The sequence below is a fragment of the Odontesthes bonariensis genome, chromosome 3, assembly GCF_027942865.1.
Source record: "Odontesthes bonariensis isolate fOdoBon6 chromosome 3, fOdoBon6.hap1, whole genome shotgun sequence".
In the NCBI taxonomy this organism is placed as follows: Eukaryota; Metazoa; Chordata; class Actinopteri; order Atheriniformes; family Atherinopsidae; genus Odontesthes; species Odontesthes bonariensis.
Window position 1 is genome coordinate 40868977 of NC_134508.1, and position 26915 is coordinate 40895891.

A 26915-nucleotide genomic window follows, 5' to 3' on the forward strand; every position below is an offset into this window, starting at 1 on the left:
CATTATGTGTTTTACTGAGACATGGCTACAGGATCATATACCTGACTCCAGCGTCTCTCTGCCGGGCTTCCTGACTGTACGAGCAGATCGAGATTTAAAGAGTAGCAGGAAAAGGAAAGGGGGTGGATTGGCAGTGCTTGTCAACAACAGATGGTGTCACCCAGGACATGTTACTGTGAAGAGTCGTCTCTGCAGTCCTGACATTGAACTATTGGCAGTAAATTTTCGTCCATATTATTTGCCAAGAGAGTTCACCAGTGTTGTTTTGGTGGCTGTTTACATTCCACCCTCAGCTGTTGCCGACACTGCATGTGATGTCATCAGTTCCGTTGTTGCTAAGATACAGACAACACCCCAATTCTTTTGTGGCAATATCTGGTGATTTTAATCATGCCTCACTCTCTGGTACACTGCCAACTTTTCAACAGTTTGTCAGCTGCTCTACCAGAGAAAACAAGACATTGGATTTGTTTTACACAAATGTCAAGGATTCATACATTTCCAAATCAAGACCTCCCCTGGGTAAATCAGATCACAACCTTGTTTTTCTCTGTTCAGCATATAAACCCCTTGTCCAGAGACTACCTGTCACAAAAAGGACTGATAGAAAGTGGTCACATGATGCTGAAGAAGCCTTACAGGGTTGTTTTGATGCAACCGATTGGATTTCTCTTTGTAAGCCACATGGAGAGGACATTAATGCCATGACTGAGTGTGTGACTGACTATATAAACTTCTGTGTGGACAACACCATCCCCACCAGAACAGTGAGATGCTTCCCTAATAACAAACCCTGGATCACCAGTGAGCTAAAGGAACTATTGAACGAGAAAAAAAGAGCCTTTAGGGAACGAGACAGGGAGCTACTGAGGAGTATACAGAAGCAGCTCAAAGTCAAGATCAGAGAGAGCAAGGAGGTGTATAGAAAGAAGCTTGAGAGTAAACTGCAGAGGAACAATATCAGAGATGTGTGGTCAGGAATGAAGAACATCACAGGCCTCAAGCAGAGGGAGGATCGGATGGATGGAAGTCTGGACAGAGCAAATGAGCTGAACACATTCTTCAACAGGTTCAGTTCAGGAACAAGCTCACCATCCTCCCCTCCTGTTCCCAGCCAAAGAGACATCCCACCCTCCTCTGACCCACAGCTTTCCTGTAACATCTCCACCTCCACCTCAGTCATGGATTCTTCTGCTTCCACAAGTTTGTCTTCAACCCAATCAGGAGATGCTGCTGTCCCCTTTGCCTCCCCCTCCCACTTTTCTGTTTCTAGAAGTCAGGTGAAGAGGCAGTTGGAGAGACTGAACCGGAACAAGGCTGCAGGTCCAGATGGTGTCAGCCCCCCGAGTCCTGAAGGCCTGTGCAGAGCAGCTCTGTGGGATTCTGCAACACCTTTTCAACCTTAGCTTGACCCAAGAGAAGGTACCACTCTTGTGGAAGACATCCTGTCTGGTTCCGGTACCAAAGAAAATTCACCCTTCAGACATTAATGACTACAGACCTGTTGCCCTGACATCCCACATCATGAAGGTCCTGGAGAGACTCCTGTTGACCCACCTGTGTAAGCAAACCAGCACATATCAGGACCCCCTGCAGTTTGCTTATCGCCATGGAGTTGGAGTTGAAGATGCTATCATACACCTGCTTCAACAAACCCACTGTCATCTGGACAAAGCAGGCAGCACTGTGAGGATCATGTTCTTTGATTTCTCCAGTGCATTTAACACAATTCAGCCTGATCTGCTTCGTCTGAAACTCCAGAAGACTCAGGTGGAGGCCTCAACAATCACCTGGATTAATGACTACCTGACAAACAGACCACAGTTTGTCAGACTGAAGAATTGTGTGTCTAACCAGGTGATCAGCAGCACAGGAGCACCACAGGGGACTGTACTCTCACCATTCCTTTTCACTCTGTACACTTCAGACTTCCAGTACAAGTCAAACTCCTGTCATCTACAGAAATATTCAGATGACTCTGCAGTTGTCGGGTGTATCAGAGATGGACAAGAAGCTGAGTACAGAGAGCTGGTGGACCGCTTTGTGGCATGGTGTGGGAACAATCATCTCATCTTGAATGTTAACAAAACAAAGGAGATGATTGTAGATTTCAGGAGAAACAGGGTCAGATCAAACCCTGTTTCCATCATGGGAGAAGAAGTGGTGGTGGTTGAGGAATATAAATACCTTGGTGTTCATGTGGACAACAGACTGGACTGGAGACACAACAGTGAAGCCATCTACAAGAAAGGACAGAGCAGACTGTACTTCTTGAGGAAGCTAAGGTCCTTCAAGGTTTGCAACAAGATGTTGCAGATCTTCTACAAGTCTGTTGTTGAGAGCGTCATTTCCTCTTGCGTCATCTGTTGGGGCAGCAGCATCAGAAGCAGGGACCTAAAAAGACTCAACAACCTGATAAGGAAGGCTGGTTCTGTTCTGGGGACGGCTGTGGAACCTCTGGAGACAATAATGCAAAGAAGGATTTTGCATAAAATCAAGAGAATTATGGACAACCCTGAACATCCTCTCCATGAGACTGTTATCGGAAAACAGAGTCTCTTCAGTCAAAGGCTTCTTCAGTTTGGATGCAAAACTGACCGCTACAGGAAATCTTTCCTGCCCACAGCCATCAGCATCTATAATAACTCCTTGATTTAATTAAACTACATCAACGTTTAATTTCCCTCTGGGATAAATAAAGTATTTTTGAATTTGAATTGAATTTGAATAACATGCATTTACAACTCAACAATAAACAATACACAGGTAGTTCCTCTTAACCCACAAAATCCTGGTAATCTGAGTGGATTACTGAATGGATCTGTCCATTTTCCTGTCTTATTTTAGCCGCACCCTATGTTCTCGTTTTAGCCTTGTTTTCTTCACTGAGGTTGAGATGAACCTCTCCTGTTGAGAGAGTTCCCCTTTGTAGTCAGACTTATGCTTCAGAGAACGGTGGTGGGTAACTAATCTTTCCCTTTTTCTGAAGGTCGTGGTCTTACTAGTTTACAGTGTGATAAGTGAATCCAGGAAGTCCTTTCTACTTTTTCAGCTGCTGTGGGTGTTGTACGTAGTACCTGATATGGACCTTCCCCCCTTGGACTGGGCCAGTTCTTTTTCCCTTTTTCTTTATCGGTTTGATGAGGATCCAGTCTCCGGGTTTTACTGTCTTCAGAGATTCCTCCACAGGTTCACCTGGAACAGAATTAACAGAAGAGATCTCTCTCTCCTTGTTAACATTTTAACCATGTATTCTGCAACTGTTTCTTCTCTCTCTTCATCGTGTTTGGTGAATGGTTTCCACTGTGGGAGTACAAATGGTCATACATTATCTCAAATGGCATTAATCTTGCGATAATTGAAATGATATGCATGTTTAGTGTCGTGTCTGTGGAGTTTTGGCACGTTTTTAGTTTTCTGTTTAGTTCTTAGTTTTTACCATTTCTTAGTTTTGTTAAGGTTTAGGTTCAGGTTTCGTATTTAGTTTTGTCATGTCCTGCCACCTTTCCTCAGTCCTTCTCCTGTCCTACCATCAACTGCACTCAATCACTAATCACCCTCCACAGTATTTAGTCTCTCGGTTTATTCACGTTCACTGCCAAATCCTCACTAGTCACTGAAATTAAGTACCCTTCTTGTGTTCAGTCATAGTCATGTTTTGTTTAACCTTAGTTATGTTTTGTTTTTGTCACAGTTTGGCTTTTGATGTCTGGCTCAGCCGCGCTTTTCCTTGAAACCTTTTTGATAATAAACCAAGTTTAGTTTTTGAAAGAATTCTGTATCCGCATGCTTCCTCGTATCAGCCCTACCTGACATTTAGGACTACTAGTGGTATAACAGTGAAACCATTTTCCTCTTTCTTCTATGATTTTTCTTCAGTCTTGAAATAACTATTGCATTGTGTCTTTCCAGTCATCCTGCTGACTGATATGGTGATATGTCTAGTGGTTTCTAAGGTATATTTTAAGTTCTTTGTCATCAGGGAGACGACATTGTTTACTAAGCATGTTCCATTATCACTGTAGGTTTTTCCAGAATTCCCAATCTAGGAAATATTTATTTTCCCTGTGCCTTTGCTACTGAGAGTGCATCTGCTTCTGCGCATGGAAATACTTCAACCCATTTGGTAAAAACATTTATTATCACTTGGCAGAATCGTTTCTCTTCCCATTTATTTAATTCAATGGAATTCATACAAACGTGATGAAAAGGGTTCTCGAGCTTTAAGGAATTATCCTCATATTTTCACTTGAGTGCCCTGTGGCTTCTGTTTTGCATATATTTGACCTGTTAATATTTGAAGTGTCCTCTTATAAGCACTTGCATCGTGACGCCAAAGGTGATTTCAATTGTTTACAAAAGGTTTTATTCCATTGTTCCAAACTCAAGATTCTTCCAGTTTCAAAGTCCATCACTAAATCATAAATGTTTCCATTTTCCAAGTTTCCATAAACAAAAAAAACCGTCCAGAAAACAACATAAATAAATATGCTACATTGAAAATCATTTGCCTGCTGGCGTCTTTGTTCCTTTCCAAAAGCCTAATGCTCACTGAGAGCTCTCTTTGTTCCAAAGCTGTGGCCTGATTATTCACCTGGGCCAAATAAGCCAGGTGAATCACCAGCCAGGTTAAACAAATTCCAACATGCAGGTACAAATGTCCTCCAGCAGGTGTCACAATTCCAAAAACCCAAATGACAACAAATCACATGTCAAACCAAAAACAAATACCAAATCAAATACCAAGAATGGCTCCTACACATCACCCCCCTTATTGCTACTGGCTAAGGACAGGTACAATAACAAACCAAATAAACTAAGGAGCCATATATACACAAGTCAATTCAATCAATCATAATTCACATCATCATTCACAAATAAAGGCATCAGAAGGTGTACTTTTTTTTTTTTTTTTTTTTTCGAAAATCATTTCAGTGTTCAGTCCATAGAGTCCGTTTGCCATTGCAGGCATTGCTCACTCAAGAGTCCATAAAGTGGTGTATGTTGTGCATAGTGTCTGTGTATGGATACGACGCTCATGTGTGCACGTATAGATCTTCGGATGTCCATGGTCCATGTGTGCGCATGTGAAGACTGGAACCATCAGTGTATGTGAGATTCACACAAAACAGTAATTCAAAGTACCTGTTCATATATCACAGTGTCACTCATTGATTCATACGTCATTCTCCAACAACAAACAGACCTTTGTAATTGGTCTCTCTAAGACACTTGTCTTAGTTTTCAGTGTTACACTACGTACCACCCCCTTTGAATCCTTCTTTGTGTCAATAACCCTCCCCAACATCCAAGATGCCCTAGGGGCTGTAGGGTCGGCAATTAACACAACATCACCACACATGTAATTGCGTTTTATTCTTAACCATTTTTGTCTTGCTTGTAAGGTTGGAAGATACTCCCTAACCCATCGCTTCCAGAATGTGTCAGCCAAGTATTGTACTTGTTTCCATCTGCGTCTACTGTATGTGTCTGATTTCTGAAACAACCCAGGTGATAATGTGGGCTGACCTTTAATAGAAAAAGGTGGTTGGGTGTTAAGGGTTCAAGGTCATCAGAACTATCTGAGATGGTGGTAAGTGGGCGACTATTAATGATTGCTTCTACTTCGCATAGGAACGTATGAAGGGACTCGTTGGGACCCAGTGTTTGGGCTTTGGTTAAGGCCACGAGTGCTAGTTTCACTTGTTTTATTAACCTTTCCCAGACTCCTCCATAATGTGAGGCGGCAGGTGGGTTGTAGACCCATTCAATGCCCTTCTGCTGTAGAGCAACGTGTAGTTTGTGGCTTTTGTTCCATTCTTCTATGGCGTTTCGAAGCTCACGGTCGGCGGAAATCAAATGTTCCGTTGTCTGATCTTATCTGGCCTCTTCTGCTGACAAACCTACGAATTGCGTGTATGCACGGGTCAGTGTCAAGGGAATTTGCTATTTCTAAGTGCACTGCTCTAGTTGTGAGGCATGTGAATATAACGCCATACCTTTTAACTTCGCTTCGTCCCCTTTTTACCATTATTGGGCCAAAGTAATCAGCTCCTACATAGGTGAAAGGTGGTAAGTCAGGTGTCACTCTCTCCTTTGGCAGGTCTGCCATCTTTTGCTCTCCTAAGCGTGCATGCTGTCTTCTACAGAACACGCACTCAGATCGGATTTTTCTGGCCAGAGCGTTTGCTGCTGGTATCCAGTACTGCTGTCTTAATCTGGCCAGCATGTGTCCTAGTTGTTCATGAATGTTTCTTAGTATCACTTTGGACACATGGTGGTCCTTTGGGAGGATGACTGGATGTTTCTGACGTTCCGGCATGGCCATTCTGCTCAGCCTTCCTCCTGTAAGCAGCAGTCCATTTTGCAGTATAGGATCGAGCATGCGAATGTGGCTCTTTTGGCTTAGGTGTGCATTTTTCCTTTGCAGGGCTTCCATTTCCTCAGGAAACGCTTCCAGTTGGGTGTAGTGGATGATTGCATTTTCTGCTCTTTTAAGGTCATTCAAGGTCACAGGTTGTGTGATCATGCATTTTTTCACTGTCTTCATTTTTCTTTCCAACAGGTCTTCCCTTTCAGGTGTGGGACTAATCCCGGTAAGTATTTCCTTTCTTTTCTGACTTAGACTCAACAGTAGGTCTTTTAGCTTCAGTAGCCATGCGACCGCTCTCTTAAGTTTGTTCCAATTTGAGTGGTGATGAATGAAATCGTGGGTTGGATTCTGGTTGGTTGTGGTTGCCATAACTACAACATCTCTCTTCACGTCAACATCACCATCGTTACATGTCTGTGTGTCAATATCAGACTTTGGCCATTCAGAATTTTGTTTCCTAAGAAAGTGTGGGCCACTAAGCCATGTGGTGGACTGGGTAAGTGCAATGGCTTTACAACCACGAGATGCACAGTCTGCTGGGTTGAGTTTTGTCTCAATGTGTCTCCACTGTTTAACTTCGGTCATTTCTCTTATCGTGTGCACCCTATTGGCCACAAATGTTTTGTACCTTTTGTTGTCATTTCTTATGTATTTTAGCACTGCTGTGCTGTCGGTCCAGAACACTGAACTTTCAAGTGTGAGCTGCAACTCTGTTCTAATTAGCTTGTCTATTCTAACTGCGAGCATTGCTGCAGTAAGCTCCAGTCTTGGTATGGTCATTTGCTTCAGGGGTGCTACATGTGACTTCCCCATGACAAAGGAGACGTGTACTTCCTGGTTTGCATTCTCAAGACGGAGGTAGGAGACACAACCATATCCACTTTCTGAGGCATCACTGAAGAGGTGTAATTGTGCAGAGGTTACCTGACCGAAGTGCGCAGGCTTCATGCACCGGGTGACTGCAAGCTCTCCAATGTGTCTCAGTCCAGTCAGCCACTCCTGCCACATCTGCACATGGTGCGCTGGTAGGTCTTTATCCCAGGCATGGTTTTGTTTGCACAGGTCCTGCAGGATGTTTTTAGCTGTAAGGACAAATGGGCAGATGAAGCCAAGAGGATCATATACAGATGCTATTACAGAAAGTATACCTCGTCTTGTGCATGGCTGATTCTTTAGGCTCACAGAAAAGGTCAGTTCATCCTTTTCCACATGCCACTGAATTCCAAGACTTCTCTCCACAGGCAATTCACTTTTTTCCAGGTCAAGATCTTTCACTTGTTGTGCTCTGTCTGCCTGTGGAATGGACATAAGAACATTTCGGTTATTGCATATCCATTTGTGCAAGCGGAAGCCTCCCATTTCACATGCAGTTTCTAGCTCCTTGCACAAGGACATTGCATCATTCTCGGTTGCCACTGATTTTAAGCAGTCGTCAACATAAAAATTGGACTTGATCGTTTCCATTGCTTCCACAGAGAACAGATCTTTGAAGTCCTCTGCTGTCTGTCTGAGTGCGAAACTGGCACAGCTTGGTGAAGATGTTGCACCAAATATGTGCACGGTCATTCTGTACTGTCTGAGTGGCTGACTTGTGTCACCATTTGGCCACCATAGAAAGCGCAAGAGGTTGACATGTTTCTCAGCTACCCTCACCTGGTGGAACATGCTTGCTATGTCCGCCATTAATGCAACAGGCTCTTGGCGGAAACGCAGGAGAACACCCACCAGGTTGCTAGTGAGGTTTGGGCCTTGAATCAGTGCACTATTCAAAGACGTTCCTTGAAAGGATGCTGAGCAGTCGAAAACTACTCGCAGAGTGCCCTTTTTGGGATGATGTACGGCGTGGTGTGGAAGAAACCAGACTGTTCCGCTTTCCTTGTTCAGCTCATCATCTGGCACCATTTCTGCATAGCCACTTTCAATCACTCCCTGTAGGAAGGCTGTGTATTCAGAATGATGCTCTGCATTTTTCTCTAATTTTCTTTTCAGGGAAAGAACGCATTGCTGTGCCTGCTGGTAATTTTTTGGCATGTTTACATTCTCCTCCTTCAAGGGTAAAGGTAAGTAGTAATGGCCATTTTTCCATTCTTTTGATTTTTCCATAATCGACATGAATTGTTTGTCTGCTATTGACATTTCGGTTTTCTCCTCAGATTCTTTCTCTGGGAAATCGTGATGGTATTGGTTTACCAACAACTCATTCAAGTTGGCCACTGAAACGCGATTTACTACCGCTGCACATGCATGGCTGCCTTTGAGGTCACATGTGCTTTCTTGCATGAGTCCATTGAGGACCCAGCCTAGGGGGGTCTTAACAGCATACGGCCCACTACCTCTACTGTTAATGACTTTCCAGGGTTCCATGAGTTTGGCAGCATTTGTTCCAATTAACAATTCTATTTCAGCATCCAGTTGTGGCAGTTTGACTTCTTGTAAGTATGACCATTTCTGTACTGACTCCTGTTTGGGTATGTGCTGTTTTGACACTGGCAATTTTGGTTGTGTGTAAACGTCTGGGAGCTTGTGAAACTTGTGCTCCTCCATACTGCTGACCTCTAGGCCGGTGACTACACTACTGTTGACAGGCTTCTCCTGTCCCATGGTTTGCAGTAGAATTGTGCAGTTTTTTCCACAGGTGTTTAACTTTCTTTTCAGGGAATCAGTGCAGAACATGGAGGAGCTACCGGGATCTAAAAAGGCGTAAGTACGTACAAATTGATCTGAATTGACAACTTTAACCTTTACGGGGACTATGGCTAAGGTGGATTGTGACTCACTGTCCTGCAGGTGGTCTTTTCCCACAGACACCAGTGCACTTGTTGCAGGTAAGGCATGATCCGCTTGTCCGTCATCCTTTGGCTTTCCTGTGTGGATATGCAGAACAGTTGGGTGAGATAGCGAACATTTGTCACAAGTCATTCTATTGGAGCATGTCTTACTCATGTGTCCCTTCTCCAAGCATCCAAAGCACATTCCATTTGTTTTTAAGAATTGAATTCTTTCATTGTTTTGTTTTCTTGCAAACAGCTGGCAGTTTTCAAATGTATGATTCTTTCCACAGAATAAACATGGCTTGTTGAATGCACTCTTGTTTGTTTTTTGCTTATGTCCAGGTGGGTCATTGTTGTTGGCAGGTACATGATCGACGGTGGTTGCAAAGCTGGATCTGGCATTGGATTTGCTGGTCACAGTTTGTTTTGTTCTAGGGGCCCTTTTAGCATCCACTGTGCTACTTATGTCTCCAAAAACCGGGTCTAGCATTGCCCTGCACTGCTTGTCAACAAAGTCCACTAGGTCTTTAAATGTCACTTGTTTGTCTTTGTCATGTAAGGCACTCACATGCCCACGCCAGTTGTCTCTCATTCTGTAGGGGAGTTTAGACACTAATTGTCTGAGGTTGGTGGAGTTCTCCAATTCCTTTAGGCCATCTATGTCCTTCATGGTATAGTAGCAGCTGTTTAAAAACAGAGCATAAGACCTCAGCCCATTGCCATCTTCAGGTTTTATGTCTGGCCAATTTAATGCTTTGGACATGAAAGCAGATGCTATCTTGTGGCGGTTTCCAAACTGTTTTTCCAGTTGCCTTTTTTGCTTCTTTGAAGCCTACATTTGGGTCCATGTGCAAGAAACTGCTTACAAGATCTCTAGGTTGGCCCTTGGTATATTGCTGTAGGTAGTAAAGACAGTCTGCCAAGCTAGCTGCATGCCTTTCTACACACTGTTCGAATGCCTTGATGAACGTTCTAAATTCAAGTGCATCGCCATCAAAAATTGGGACATTCCTATCTGGCAACAAAGACAGTGTTTGTTGTTTAACAAGTAATTCAGTTATTTCCGTCTGCCTTTTCAAAACATCAGCAATTTGTTTGTTGCCATCAGCAGCAGGAACAGACCTTTGTACATGAGTTGTTTGACTTTGGGGAGTTATTGGTGTCTGAGCTGGTGGTTTCACTGGCCTCTGCGCTGTTGTGGGAATTTTATATTCGGTCGGTGTATCGTATGGATAGGCGCCAATCAGTGAGCGTCTTTCCTTCGACTCACGCAATGCCTTTGCTTGTGTGGCAGCCAGCTCAGTTTCCATTTCAAGTTTTTCTTTGCGTGCCTTTAACCTGACCTCCTCAATGTCCAGTTGTAACTTTTCATTTAACGCTTTACTTTTTGCTTTCAATGCTGCGCAGTCTGCCTCTGCCAGTCTGCCACTACTTGCGCTTTAGATGGCTGTCTGGATGTAACACTCCCATATTCACTAGGGGCTTTGCTCATTGCCTTTCGGCCAGTTTGAGATACGCTGTCTTCTGGGACTACCAGATCTTCTCCCTCCTGTAGAACTACTTCTTCGCTGCTCATTGCCCATTTCGTAACGTCTTCCAGAAATGTGCTGAAACTGGTATATTTCGGGATAAACCAATCAGCTTCATCAGCCTCTCTCTCGTATTCATTCTTCATCAAACTTTGCACTGTGTCTTGTAACTCTTTAAACTCATTAAAGCTTCTTTCAAGAATGTCAATTTGCTTTAGCACATTTTCCTTGTCTTCTCCAGCCGTAATTAAAGCGTCAATTTCGTTTCTTTTCTTTGTCAAGTATCCAAGTTTTCCCCTACGGCTGCCTATTAACTGTAAAAGTTTCCTTTTGGCTTCCATGTGCTGCCGCTCTACTAAGTTCTCTTCTTCTGTGTTCGGTTCCTCTTCTTCTGTCTCTGCCATTTTCAATTCAAACTCAAAAAGGTATTCACTTTATAATCAACTCAAAAGGGTTCTAAATCAGTTCAATGTTTCTGTAAGTCCCAAACTCAAATATGGCAATGTTCCAAACTTAAAGCGCAAAGTCTTTGCGAGCGCGGCGGCCCGTTGTGTGCAATGCTTTTTTATACTCACTCCACCGTTGCAAGAGATGAGTGCAGTCTTTGTCTTTGAAGAGGATATCCAAATGAAAGTGAAATGTTTGCAGTCCATTTCATGAATCCAGGTTCCAGTCCAAACGCAAGAGTATGTCCAAACTATGCTTCCAATGCAGAAAGATTTTCAAACTATGAAGTGTCCTCTTATAAGCACTTGCATCGTGACGCCAAAGGTGATTTCAATTGTTTACAAACGGTTTTATTCCATTGTTCCAAACTCAAGATTCTTCCAGTTTCAAAGTCCATCACTAAATCATAAATGTTTCCATTTTCCAAGTTTCCATAAACAAAAAAAAACGTCCAGAAAACAACATAAATAAATATGCTACATTGAAAATCATTTGCCCGCTGGCGTCTTTGTTCCTTTCCAAAAGCCTAATGCTCACTGAGAGCTCTCTTTGTTCCAAAGCTGTGGCCTGATTATTCACCTGGGCCAAATAAGCCAGGTGAATCACCAGCCAGGTTAAACAAATTCCAACATGCAGGTACAAATGTCCTCCAGCAGGTGTCACAATTCCAAAAACCCAAATGACAACAAATCACATGTCAAACCAAAAACAAATACCAAATCAAATACCAAGAATGGCTCCTACAATATTTACTTATTTATTATTTATTAAGTAATTAGTAAAACCATATGTTGTAAAAACCTTGTTTTTTATTGTTGCTATCCCCCCTGTTGAGACATGACCTAGTCAATGACTCAATACTGCACCATGATTTAAACAAGCTTGTTATGTGTCCAGCACATTTATAAATTGCTACTTTAGCTAGCCGCTGAATAGCATCTAATAATGCTAAAATCAATTCTTTATGACGTATAGATTCACCTGTGGATGTCATCATACATACACTATTTTTCCCTTGCTGTGCTAACCCGCATACTTTTGAGGGAGCATACTGATTGCTAATGTAAATGTTAACAACCTTTTTGTTCTCTAACTTACAAGCTTTAATTACAACTACCAATTCAGCTATTTGATTAGAACAATTATTTGATTGTGGTCGTTTTAAGAGAACTTCAGCTTCTGTTAACACAGCAACTTTTGTAGTATTTGTGTCATCAGGGTTTTTCCTATGTGACCTGTCGACAAGCATATTTATTTCTGCATTTTCATAAGGTATAGCATTCAAGTCTGGCCTGGGTAAGACACTAATAGTCATTTCTGATATGTAATCCGGATGCTCTCCATCTCGTTGGGCAGACAGCTGTGAGGATGGATCAAGTGAAGTCCATCTCTCTACCACGAGGTGTGGCTGTGAAAGAACAACAGTTATGCAGGAGAGATGTCTGGAAGGAGACAAATAAAATGTTTTGTTAAGTAACAATATCACAGTCACTTTATGAGGTACCTTAATCATTAATGCGTGAAGTAACCTTATAGTTTCTGATGCCATAGATGCTACTACTTGAACACACAGCAGCAGTGTTCTGGCCACTGATTAAAAAATATGATCTCGTCACTTTTCCCCCCTCCAGTGGAAGCTGGCCTTTGACAGCAATTCAGCTGGAGGTCTTTCATCAGGAGTCTTTCACTCCCCCGTGCACGGTTTCAGCACCGACCCTGAGGGGCGGAAAGAGTGCCGAGACAGGGGTGTCAAACTCATTTTCACCGAGTGCCACATCAGCATAATCGTTGCCCTCAAAGGGCCAGAAATGCAATGTAAAATAAATGTAACTCCTTTATGTTAAATAACTGAATTTATTACCTATACAAGTTACAAATATTTAATATATATTTGCATAGATGTAAAAAATATTTTTGCTTGTTGCTCTGTTATTATAACATAAATCCTTTTAATTTGTCAGGTTATGAAACCCACATTACTCCACCAATCAACGATCAAACTATCCAAGTGAATAAAGAAAAATAACATCAAACACAAGTTATGACATTTACTTTGTTCAAAACTTGAAATATCAAACAAAACAAACAAACAAAGCCTTTTAATTTTCGGGCAATTTGTTGTTTTTCTTGACGCGTAATGTTGGCACACTTAGCTCCGTGTTTGGTCTCAGAATGCGGATGTAGATCGTACTCTTTGACAAAAAATCGATGCAGATGGCCTTCCATTTCTCTTCCTGGACATTTTGGGATCATTATTTGTATTTCTCAGTTCCACTTGTTGGGAAAACAGCTCTCTCGCACTAAGTCAGAAACGCCTTTTTTTCTTCTCCCTTGTTTTGCTGTCAGAAACCACTGTGAGCACACACACACTCCGTCTCCCCCACTTTTTCTTTTTTCCTTACACACTGCCCATGCCTGAAACAGACATGGGTCCACCAGAACATGTCTGGACCATGCCCGAGACATGCATGGGCCCATCAGTCACATCAGAATCCGCACACACTGATCGTCTCATTGGATAGATGGACAGATCTTATCAGACACACTGTTTCCTGTGGCACGTCTCACAGCGAAGACACTGGATGAAATCCGCCACAAGAACTCGTAATTTGACAGTCATTGTCCTGTCTTCAGCAATCATACACCCATGTTATTTTCATAAACTATGTGAAGACACGTATATGTTCATGTATTCGTATCTCACTATGTGTCAGTTTATCTATCATCAATAGGAACACTTTATTAAAGTACGACAGTACAGTATGAAAGTTAGTGGGTAACTACCGACAGACAACATATACACATATAACATATACACATATAACATTTAAACCCAAGACTTCACAACACATTTGAACCGAACATCCAGACAACAGAAAACATTTACCCCAAGCCGGCATATTTTCTCTCTCTACTTTCTCTGTGCGCGCACCCGCGTATCTCCTCGCTCATATTATGTCGACAGCTGTTTAATTTGTTATAATTGTAGCGTGCACTGGGCCACGCCCGAACTCATTTTACAGACGAAAGTTACTGATCACTTAATGCCACAGTCAGGTCAACCGACCTGTAAATAACAACAACTCTTCTTAGCGCTTGACGTGTCTCTCAGCGACACCTGTTCCACAACTCAGCGCGCCCAGCGGTAACGCGCATAATCATTTTACCGAAGCTGTAATGGCTCCAAGACCGAAAACAGCGTCTGTGATTTCGTCTCAGCAAATTTACACACTGACTGACATGTGACAAGCAAGCGCCACGCCTTCACACTGCATAGTTATGATGCATTATTGACGAGACCAACGAAAACACTGTGACTCAGTAGGCCTGTTGTGGGGGCGCGCATCCGCGTATACCCCACCACAATGCCCAACTCACAATAACTCTTTATTACTTAAGACTCGTTTACCGAAGCTGCTTAACATACATTGTAACAAGCTCTATGGGCCGAATACAAAGACACTTGAGTTGAATTTCCTACTGGATGGCAAAACCGGCTTATAATCACAATGCGGCGCCACAGAGTATTTAACCAGCCCAAAGTCCTTGTGACATCACTGCGTGTATCACGCTCGCACTTTTTAACCATATAACAGCAACTCACAGTTCTGTTAAAATATTCGTCATCAACTACAAAATCACTAACCTTTTACAATTTAGACAGAGTCTCCCCCACTCACTGAAAACCGCAGGTGACCTCTCCCCCCGGACAGGCCCTTAAAACATGCCCACTTGCAAAACGACAGTCATCCAGCCTCCCGTGCAGCTGCTCCCCATGAGAAGGTGAGAGAAAAAAAACCTCACCGTTTAGATTAGCCGGCCTCAGAGCACACAGCTCCCCGGGAGGACAGGCGAAAGCTGAATCGCAGAGCAAAAAACTTTAGTTTGTGACGCCAAAATGTAGTAAATATGAGGGAAGGTCGCCGAGCCGATGTAGAAATGAGTGGTGAAGAAGTCTGCTGACACGGACTTAGTCGAACAAAGAAATCTTTATTTCTGTCGTCAGGTCCGTCTCAAATTTACAGAAAAGTTGCATCTCCCTGGAGAGAGTATGTGTCAATTAGCCAGATGAAAAACCCTCTCCCTGTCCTGAAGGGAAGCCTCTCTTTTAAGAGCGTGCCTGCTCAAGGCCACTGTCTAGTCCAAGCATTTAGCCAAGAGATATGGTCTAACTTAAGGATGTCTCCGTTCAAATCTTTCCTTATTTGGTTGTGTTAAGTGTTTATTTCTCAGTCTATCTCCGTGCCTTACGCGGAGGCGCGCGGAGGCGCACGCAACAATTATGCACTTGCTGAACCTATACAGCTGTGGACCCAAATGAACCTGATTCGGCCTTCTTCATGCGCCTTGTGCTCCATTTTGTCGTCCATACACTTCAGCGGCCTCGGCGGTTGCTGAGGCAAAAACTCGGGCTTGGGAGGAGTTCGGGGAGGCCATGGAGAATGATTTCCGGACGGCCTCGAGGAGTTTCTGGTCCACCATCCGGGGGCTCAGGGGGGGAAGTGGTGCACCGTCAACACTGTGTATGGTGAAGGCGGGGCTCTGCTGACCTCAACTAGGGACGTCGTGAGTCGGTGGGGGGAATACTTCGAGGGCCTCCTCAATCCTACCGACACGCCTTCCGATGAGGAAAGCAGAGTTGGGGAGCTCGGACGTGGGGCCTCCCATTTCTGGGGCTGAGGTTGCCGAGGTGGTTAAAGAAAACTCCTTGGTGGCAAGGCCCCGGGGGTGGATGAGGTCCGTCCTGAGTTCCTCAAGGCTCTGGATGTTGTAGGGTTGTCTTGGAAGGCGTTCGACCGTGTCCCTCGGGGACTCTTGTGGGGGGTGCTCCGGGTATGGAGTATGGAGTGCCGGACTCCTTGATATGGGCTGTTCGGTCTCTGTATGACCAGTGTCAGAGTTTGGTCCGCATTGCCGGCAGTAAGTCGGACATGTTTCCTGTGAGAGTTGGACTCCGTCAGGGCTGCCCTTTGTCTATCGATTTTGTTCATAATTTTTATGGACAGAATTTCTAGGCGCAGCCAGGCCGTTGAGGGGGTCCGTTTTGGCGACCTCAGAATCGGGTCTCTGCTTTTTGCGGACGATGCGGTTCTGTTGGCGTCGTCGGGCTGTGACCTTCAGCTCTCACTGGAGCGGTTCGCAGCCGAGTGTGAAGCGGCTGGGATGAGAATCAGCACCTCCAAATCTGAGACCATGGTCCTCAGCCGGAAAAGGGTGGAATGCCCATTCTCCGGGTCGGGAATGAGATCCTTCCCCAAGTGGAGGAGTTAGAGTATCTCGGGGTCTTGTTCACGAGTGAGGGACGAATGGAGCAGGAGATTGACAGACAGATCGGTGCGGCGTCTGCAGTGATGCGGGCTCTGCACCGGCCCGTCGTGGTAAAGAAGGAGCTGAGCCAGAAGGCGAAGCTCTCGATTTACCGGTCAATCTATGTTCCTACCCTCACCTATGGTCACGAGCTGTGGGTAGTGACCGAAAGAACGAGATCGCGAATACTAGCGGCCGAAATGAGTTTCCTCCGCAGGGTGTCTGGGCTCTCCCTTAGAGATAGGGTGAGAAGCTCGGTCATCCGGGAGGGGCTCGGAGTAGAACCGCTGCTCCTCCGCATCGAGAGGAGTCAGATGAGGTGGCTCGGGCATCTGGTTAGGATTCCTCCTGGTGAGGTGTTCCGGGCCCGTCCCACTGGGAGGAGGCCCCGGGGAAGACCCAGGACACGTTGGAGAGACTATGTTTCTCGGCTGGCCTGGGAACGCCTCAGGGTTACCCCAGAAGAGCTGGAGGAAGTGGCCGGGGACAGGGACATCTGGGTTTCTCTGCTCAAGCTGCTGCCCCCGCGACCCGATCCCCGGACAAGCGGCAGATAATGGATGGATGGATGGATGGATGTCTTCTTCAAAAAAGAACAGGGTCAACAATGGCTGTCTAGGTTAAGGGAGACCTTCACTGCTGATAACAGAAGGAAGAGAAGCACTCACCTGCCCATTAAATCTGAGGCTGGGTGGATTGGTCAGTGATCACGGAGGATTTAATAAATGGAAGAGGCCAAAGGGCAACATGCAATCAAAACAGTGAAAAGGGATGGCCAAATCAGTTCTGAACAGGATAAACTGAGGTGATCTTTCATTAGATTGATGGCTGCCCAAGATCAAAAGCAGACTACGCCATCTGTGACACCTGGGGATGAGGTGTTAAAGGTATCAGACCTCAGGTTTGGGTTCAATGGGCCTCATGCAAGAACATTTTCGTATTTTTATTCTAAATTTCTCTCACTTTTTTCGTAAGAAGGTCTCGTACGTCAGATTCAACAAGCGCTCTTAACTTCGGAAAAAGTGTGTAAACGACCTGCGTAAATGATGAATCACACTCGTGCGTATCTAAGTTCACGTGCACGAGGATAGTAGATTTGCATATTCCACGCCCTAAATTATACCATATTAGGAGCTGTGCTTCCTCTCTCCTGTGCCAGGAAGTGTTGAGTGTTGAGTCATGAGAATGTCATCAAGGCGCATAAAGAACAACTTTACGGGCTCTGAGATTGAAGTTCTGCTTTCAGAGATCCAAAAAAGAAAATCTGTCATTTTAGCAGTGTCAGCAGTGGAATTACGGGACCTGCTAAAGCGAAGAAATGGGAAGCAATTAGGAGTGCTGTTAATACCATGTCACCGAAATAAAAAAATAAATGGTTTGACATGAAAATGGCTTAAAAAAAACGTCTCGCCCTGGGCAGGCGATCGATAACTGCAACTAAATCCGTGCAATCAGTTGTTGCCTCATCATGATGGCACTTTGATGGGGTGGTCCATGAGGGGGGTCTTCTTGCACCACACCTTCTGGTCTGCCTGGGCTGGTTCAGGTGGAGACCCTCGTTCATGGCAATATTGCGCCATGAACGAGATATCGAGACACACCCACCTGGCCTTCAGCTCAGTGCGCTCCACGACAGCACGGGTGTTTTGATGCGTATATGTGTCTCGTGCTCCAATTATGATTGGCAGTCCAGCCACGGGATGAAAGTCCCTCTTAATTTGTACTTGTGGGACAGTGGTGTTTGGGAATTTGATGTACCATGGGTGATAACCTGATGAGAGTTTTGATGACCAAGGGGAGCGCACTACTCGGAGAGGACTGGGACACCCCCGATCTGTCTCCAATCTTGCTCTGAAAGGTTCCAGTGGCCAAAAATCCAAGGGTGTTGAGGACCTGGACGTGTGGTGGAATTGGGTTTGAACGGCGTGTTTCTCTCTGGAGTTGTGGCTCTAGCAAGCTGCATATTTGTAGCAGCACAGTCCTTTGGGATCTAAATCGCGATGTCAGCCATTCGTCTGTCTCCACATGGATATCTACACGGTCTCTTCAAGAGCCTGACGCACTAAGGCATCCAAAAGTAGCAAGACAGCTGCTGGTTACGCTTCACATTAACCTTGTTATATACAGATTCAAATTAACCTTCAATTAGTGCACAATTTAAGTCAAACAGAATAATGTCAGCATAATTATGGGGTACAATGTATATTTATTTATGTTTTCTTCAAAGTAATTAAATATACAATCCATTAGTCAAGCAAACTTGATTGGAATAACAGCCGACTATTTTACGAAACTCCTACGACAGCTCTGGATCATGCGTAAATTCTGTTAGTACCTGAAAGAAAACGTAAAATACGAAAAGATTGGTGAATGCGCAAATTCTCGTAAATCACTCGTACGGACGATTTAAGAACAAATCTGTGCGTACGAACGGTTCTTGCATGACGCCCATTGTTTTAATCTTGAACAGCCTCCTGATGTAGTTGTGGATTTTTTTTAATCAAATAAAACACATTAGTTACGCATCACTGGTGGATTTTCCTGCTGGATCTCTGCAGCAATCCGTTCAGAGCGCTCTGATCTGGTGAAGCTGCTGCTCCAGGGGGGCTCCAGGGTGAACCAGGAGGACGGTCATGGCCGCCGCCCTATCCACGAGGCTTCGAAGATGGGCAAAGCAGGACTTGTGTCCCTGCTCCTGGAGGCTGGAGCACAGCCAGATCCCTGCAGCACCTACGGCCTCACGCCGCTGGCACTGGCTGCTCAGGGAGGACACCTGGAGGTAGTGGAGACTCTCCTGAAGAAAGGTGGGAGAAGAACCTGAACACTACAACTTCATCCAGGTGTTTCCGTTAACCAAATACAACATGGCTCCTACCGTTGTTGCTATTGTTGGTTCTATAGGAACAGACGTCTTGTCCCAGGCGCAGGACGAGGCCTCGGTATTGTACGAAGCGTCTGCGTCAGGAGATCCAGCCGTCATCAGTCTGCTGCTGGAATACGGAGCTGACGCAAACGTTGCCACACACACCGGATGCATGCCGATCCACCGCGTCTCACACCACGGATACCTTCAGTAGGTGTTTTATCTTCCCCATTGCTGCTGAGAAAGGTAGTATTTCTTAGCTTTTTCGCTCTTTAAAAAGATTAATGCAGCTACTAAGGAAGGGATATTGATTAATCCGAAGGAAATATCAATATCGTGCTGTCAATACGATATGTATATCATATTTACGTATTTGAGTGTGAGAGAAACTATTTTGCCAAACATAGAGATCAAGAAAACTACAAAAACAAAGGTTATTTAGTCTCATAGCAGGATTTTTAAAAAAGTTTTCTATAGATATCATGATGATGTCCTTATTGTAAACGATTTTGGACATGATGATCATTCAGTGAAAATCTGATAGGTGATAGGTCTATGGGAGGGTTTGATTCAAGTTAGTGTCAAATTTTATGTTGGAAATGAAGCTTTTAGTGTTTCTAGAACATGACTGACAGCCAAGACTGAGATATTGTGTATGCAGTACTATAGCATTTAAATTATTACAGTATTTATCTACTTAATGAGCCCATATCAAGCTCATTTACAGGTTCAGAATTTTATGTTCAGGGTCTTTTAGTATAGTTTCCCAAATCTGGTCCTCAAGACACACTGCCCTGCATGTTTTCAATGTTTCCCTGCACCAGCACAGATTATTCCTATGAATAGGTCATCATTCATCAGCCCTCTGCAGAGCTGAACCATTGTTTTGGATCAGGGGTGTTGGACACATGGAAAACATGCAGGGCTGACACTTTTAGAGTTAGTCAGATTCTTTTAGCCACTATTTTCAGGAAAGGCTCCTCGAGGCATCTCGAGCCATGTTTTCTCTCTTTGAGACAGATGTTCATTCTGCCCTTTGACTCAACAACTGCTGGATATAAAGCACAGAAACTGTGACCCCCGGTTCGTTTCTTTCACACAGAACAGCAGGTTGTAATGAAGGTGCTCCAGTCCCACCTTTTAACAAGCTGTGCGACCAAGACATTTGTATGCTATATTTGTTAGTATTATTTATGTTTGTCTCATTTTTACACGTGTTTATATAAAGGTATTGTACAGATATCTAATTTGTGTGTTCGTCAGAGCTCTGAAGCTGCTGCTTCCCGTCACTTCCAAGGCAGATGTACATGACAGTGGGATGAGTCCTCTTCACTCGGCTGCTGCAGGAGGACACACAGACTGCATCAAGGTGTGTCTTGTGAGCGATGATTGTTGGGATTTAATTTTGTCACGTACAAACTCTATGCAAGTTCTGTGCTTTGGTACCAGTACAGCACACAGACAGAACAGGTGTAGAAACTCTGGTCCATCCTATATGTATGTAAAATATATTAAAGTCTTTACATGATATTTCTGACAGGAAAAGAGGTTGGCTAAAAGTTCAGCTGGCATAAATTTAAAGAGTCAGCAACTAAGAGGGATCAGGAAATACTTTTACCACATATGAAAACCACATGCTCTATATAAATACTTCCACTGCCTGGATGTTAAGTGGGGTTGGACGAGAGCTGGTGACAGACACATCTCTGTTCTGGCTAAACTTAAGCAGCCTGCTTGTATCAAAGGGTCCTGAATGGACCCAAAAAGCAAACTTGAAGCAGCAGGTTAAAGAAAAACTAACTTGATTCATTATAAAAAGCATGGAGAAGCCGGAACACTAAAAACCAACTGTGGAAACAAAACCAAAGGACTGTAGGAAAACCAAGAATCAAATCAAATCAAATTTATTTGTTTAGCACATTTCATGTACAAACAATTCAAAGTGCTTTATATAAAATAAAAGCATTGAAGCAGGGAAGCATTAAAAATACATAAAATAATATAAAGAGAAACAAATAAAATCATTAAATGAATTTAAAAACAAGCAACAGTCAAGTTAAAAGATACTGTGCAGATTTCATGCATAGACACATGAGAAAAGAAATGTTTTTAACCTGGATTTAAAAATGTCTACATTTGGTGAAAGTTTATTCTCCACTGGCAGTTTGTTCCACTTGTTTGCGGTATAACAGCTAAATGCTGCTTCTCCATGTTTAGTCTGGACTCTGGACTGGACCAGCTGACCTGAGTCCTTGGATCTAAGAGCTCTGCTAGGTTTATATTCTCTGAACATATCACAGATGTATTTTGGCCCTAAACCGTTCTGGGATTTGTAAACCATCAGCAGGCTTTTAAAATTTTGAGAAACTGAGATTATTAAGCTCAACATGAATCACTAAAGACGAAAGGCGCCACAATGAGACTGGCAAGAACTGAAGGAAAACAGGGAGCATGAATACTGAGGGCTGATTGGTGAGTGATGGCAGCTGAGGATAACTGACAGGCGTGGCAGTGGAGCTAATAACCACAACTGTGGGGGAAATGAGGAAAATAGGGAATCAGGATCGAGATACAAAACTGAAAGCAGGAAAAGGTAAACAAACTAAGAATGTAGAACCAGAAGAATAGATTAATTATGAAAAACGGTAGAAACTAAAAAGACCAGAACAGCAGAACAAATCTCAGCCGTGTCTCTTCTGTTTCCTCATGAAAAATGATCCATAAGAATGAATCTTTTCATTTATCCACCTAAAAATAAATAAATGCAACAGACGTAGTGCGCTCTGCAGATTATAAAGAAAATTTTCAATCAAATAATGGATTTTTGACAAGACATTGACTCAAAGGGACTTTGATATTATTACAACTACTCTGTGACTCACAGTTGCTCGCAGTGACAAACCCATCATGAATAATAACCACCTCTCTGTTTATAATTTGTTTTTGTCCAAAACAAAGTAGCAGCAGTTACCTTCATATTCTCATGGTATATAAAACTTATTTCCCTCATTTACACACGTATCATCAGCACATGTTCACGACTCCCATTAGGTCCTGCTGGATGCAGGTTATGACCCCAACTACATGCTCTCTCCCTGGCTTCGGCGTAGCTTTGATGACGAGAGGAAGTCTGCTCTTTCCTTCGCCGTTTCTAATAATGACATGGCGTCAGCAAAACTGCTGCTGGAGGCCGGCGCCATGGCCAACCAAGACCCGGTCAAATGTCTGCAGGTATTTCCCTGTGTGTCTGCATGCATGTGTTTGTTAGAGAATCAGCACAGAACTGACAGTTCCAGCCTCACAGATGTTGAATTATTTAGCTTTTCAGACACTACTTCTGCATTTTAGCTTAGTTTTTGTTCAATAAATAAATGTTAGACGTGTAATATGTCGTATTTATAAAAAAATTCTTTTTTGATTATGACCTGATACATAAACCCTTAGCGGTGGAAGACTGTTGGTAGTACCTGACTCACCTGACTGTGAGTCTGACTTTAGGTTGCCCTGCGTCTGGGTAACTATGAGCTGATCAACATGTTGCTGCGTTATGGAGCCAACGTCAACTACTACTGCAGAATAAACACCACACATTTCCCCTCAGCACTGCAGTACGCTCTCAAAGACGAGGTGAACTGACACAATTGTTTTTAATGTAGGTATTTCCATTCTTAATATTACTACTGTTGCTTTTAATATCTCCAATGGATCACTGTAGCAAAAGAATTTCCCTTTGGGGATTAATAAAGTATATCCGAATCTGAATTTGACCCTGAAAAGTGTGTCTGATTGGACTCAGTAACTCCAGTATTTTGGTTGTGTCAGGTGCTTCTCAGGATGCTGTGCAGCTTTGGTTACGATGTGGAGCGCTGCTTCGACTGTCCCTATGGCAATGGCTCCCACATCCCTGAAGACTTCGAGGGATGGACCTGCTCCGTGATTAAAGATACTATGGTAAAAAAAAATAAAAATTTTAACTTGGGTTTTGTCACTTAATGTGCTGCTCTGTCATATTTACGTTACGCTGAAAGTTCCTCTGTTGTCTGTCAGCGCAGTTCTGCGAGGTGATCACGGTCTCCTGGCTGAAACGCCTGTCAGGCCACGTGGTTCGCATTCTGCTGGATTATGCGGATCACGTGACCCTGTGCTCCAAATTGAAGGCGGCTCTGATGGAGCAGAAGCAGTGGCCGGATATCTGCAGAATGCTAGGTCAATAGAGTCTTCTCAGGCTATGTACACACGTAGCCGGGTATTTTTAAAACCGAATATTTCCCCCCTCCGTTTATAAAATAATTTGTATCCACATTACCTCGTTTTCGAAAAAAAAAAAACCTTCCACACATAACCGAACATCTGCGTTTTCAATCACTGACAATGTTTGAGACAACCTGTCTTGACAACCCAAATGCATTTGCTGTTTTGCGTAATCTGCCCTCGTCAGCTAAATAATAAAGTGTGCACGCAACTTTTTTGAGCACACTGACAGGTGATCGCATGACAGTGGACTGCCCCTCGATATGAGGACGTAATAATTCCGACAGCGACAGGAGTGAGGACAGGTTCCTCTGGGAGTACGACTTGGGCGTGTAAAATCAAGGCAGTAAACAGCGCCTGCACAATAATAACCACCACAGTTCTCAAGGCATCCATGCTTCTTCAGTAAACAAAGGTCGCACGTTTGACGTCAGAGCAGATTTGTTGTTGTTTTGGCGCATATTGTGATGAATTCGAAAACGCAAAACTCCGGTTATCTCTTTCTACACGCAAATGCATAAATGGAGTTTTCAAAAATCTTCACTTTGCCCGGAGTTTTTAAAAATATTCGTTTATGATGCGTTTTCATGTGGATGACAGGTCCAAACGTAGAAAAACATATTCGTTTTAGCAGATACCCGGCTATGTGTGGATGGGGCCTCAGTTAGCTCGGAGGTAAGACATCCACTAATCCTTGTTTTTTTTCCTGTCTGGCTCTCCAGAAAACCCCCGCTGTCTGCAGCATCTCTGCCGGCTGAGGATCCGTTTGCGTCTCGGCCGCCTTCGTCTTCGCTCGCCCATCTTCATGAGCTTCTTGCCGCTGCCGGAGCGGCTCAAGGATTATATCCTGTACAGGGAGTACAGCCTGCTGGACCGGCAGAGCGGAACGCCGGACTGAGGCTAAAAGAGCAGGAACGAAAATCCCAAGGAGCAGATTCTCAACATCACAGTGGTCTTATTTATTCACCAATTAATGACACATTAGTTTTCTCCTCAAAATAAAGATGGTTTGACTACTGAAATCAAATTCAAATTCAATTCAAAAATACTTTATTTATCCCAGAGGGAAATTAAATGTTGATGTAGCTCAATTAAATCAAGGAGTTATTATAGATGCTGATGGCTGTGGGCAGGAATGATTTCCTGTAGCGGTCCGTTTTGCATCCAAACTGAAGAAGCCTTTGACTGAAGAGACTCTGTTTTCCGATAACAGTCTCATGGGGAGGATGTTCAGGGTTGTCCATAATTCTCTTGATTTTATGCAAAATCCTTCTTTGCATTATTGTCTCCAGAGGTTCCACAGTCGTCCCCAGAACAGAACCAGCCTTCCTTATCAGGTTGTTGAGTCTTTTTAGGTCCCTGGTTCTGATGCTGCTGCCCCAACAGATGACGCAAGAGGAAATGACGCTCTCAACAACAGACTTGTAGAAGATCTGCAACATCTTGTTGCAAACCTTGAAGGACCTTAGCTTCCTCAAGAAGTACAGTCTGCTCTGTCCTTTCTTGTAGATGGCTTCACTGTTGTGTCTCCAGTCCAGTCTGTTGTCCACATGAACACCAAGGTATTTATATTCCTCAACCACCTCCACTTCTTCTCCCATGATGGAAACAGGGTTTGATCTGACCCTGTTTCTCCTGAAATCTACAATCATCTCCTTTGTTTTGTTAACATTCAAGATGAGATGATTGTTCCCACACCATGCCACAAAGCGGTCCACCAGCTCTCTGTACTCAGCTTCTTGTCCATCTCTGATACACCCGACAACTGCAGAGTCATCTGAATATTTCTGTAGATGACAGGAGTTTGACTTGTACTGGAAGTCTGAAGTGTACAGAGTGAAAAGGAATGGTGAGAGTACAGTCCCCTGTGGTGCTCCTGTGCTGCTGATCACCTGGTTAGACACAATTCTTCAGTCTGACAAACTGTGGTCTGTTTGTCAGGTAGTCATTAATCCAGGTGATTGTTGAGGCCTCCACCTGAGTCTTCTGGAGTTTCAGACGAAGCAGATCAGGCTGGATTGTGTTAAATGCACTGGAGAAATCAAAGAACATGATCCTCACAGTGCTGCCTGCTTTGTCCAGATGACAGTGGGTTTGTTGAAGCAGGTGTATGATAGCATCTTCAACTCCAACTCCATGGCGATAAGCAAACTGCAGGGGGTCCTGATATGTGCTGGTTTGCTTACACAGGTGGGTCAACAGGAGTCTCTCCAGGACCTTCATGATGTGGGATGTCAGGGCAACAGGTCTGTAGTCATTGATGTCTGAAGGATGAGTTTTCTTTGGTACCGGAACCAGACAGGATGTCTTCCACAACAGTGGTACCTTCTCTTGGGTCAAGCTAAGGTTGAAAAGGTGTTGCAGAATCCCACAGAGCTGCTCTGCACAGGCCTTCAGGACTCGGGGGCTGACACCATCTGGACCTGCAGCCTTGTTCCGGTTCAGTCTCTCCAACTGCCTCTTCACCTGACTTCTAGAAACAGAAAAGTGGGAGGGGGAGGCAAAGGGGACAGCAGCATCTCCTGATTGGGTTGAAGACAAACTAGTGGAAGCAGAAGAATCCATGACTGAGGTGGAGGTGGAGATGTTACAGGAAAGCTGTGGGTCAGAGGAGGGTGGGATGTCTCTTTGGCTGGGAACAGGAGGGGAGGATGGTGAGCTTGTTCCTGAACTGAACCTGTTGAAGAATGTGTTCAGCTCATTTGCTCTGTCCAGACTTCCATCCATCCGATCCTCCCTCTGTTTGAGGCCTGTGATCTTCTTCATTCCTGACCACACATCTCTGATATTGTTCCTCTGCAGTTTACTCTCAAGCTTCTTTCTATACACCTCCTTGCTCTCTCTGATCTTGACTTTGAGCTGCTTCTGTATACTCCTCAGTAACTCCCTGTCTCGCTCCCTAAAGGCTCTTTTTTTCTTGTTCAATAGTTCCTTTAGCTCACTGGTGATCCAGGGTTTGTTATTAGGGAAGCATCTCACTGTTCTGGTGGGGATGGTGTTGTCCACACAGAAGTTTATATAGTCAGTCACACACTCAGTCATGGCATTAATGTCCTCTCCATGTGGCTTACAAAGAGAAATCCAATCGGTTGCATCAAAACAACCCTGTAAGGCTTCTTCAGCTTCTTGTGACCACTTTCTAACAGTCCTTTTTGTGACAGGTAGTCTCTGGACAAGGGGTTTATATGCTGAACAGAGAAAAACAAGGTTGTGATCTGATTTACCCAGGGGAGGTCTTGATTTGGAAATGTATGAATCCTTGACATTTGCGTAAAACAAATCCAATGTCTTGTTTTCTCTGGTAGAGCAGCTGACAAACTGTTGAAAAGTTGGCAGTGTAGCAGAGAGTGAGGCATGATTAAAGTCACCAGATA

At 44.0% G+C, this 26915-nt stretch overlaps 1 protein-coding gene across 1 annotated transcript in view; it reads left to right on the top strand.

The window, feature by feature from the left end:
- Positions 1-24944, top strand: part of asb14a (ankyrin repeat and SOCS box containing 14a) — a 49455-nt gene extending 24511 nt beyond the window's left edge. Inside the window, exons 6-13 of the mRNA XM_075461825.1 lie at positions 18986-19231; positions 19329-19500; positions 20554-20659; positions 22342-22521; positions 22789-22917; positions 23113-23241; positions 23343-23496; positions 24264-24944. Coding sequence (XP_075317940.1) covers positions 18986-19231; positions 19329-19500; positions 20554-20659; positions 22342-22521; positions 22789-22917; positions 23113-23241; positions 23343-23496; positions 24264-24439 — 1292 coding nt within the window. The 3' untranslated portion in view covers positions 24440-24944. The remainder of the gene's footprint in view (positions 1-18985; positions 19232-19328; positions 19501-20553; positions 20660-22341; positions 22522-22788; positions 22918-23112; positions 23242-23342; positions 23497-24263) is intronic.
- Positions 24945-26915: the final 1971 nt, after the last annotated feature.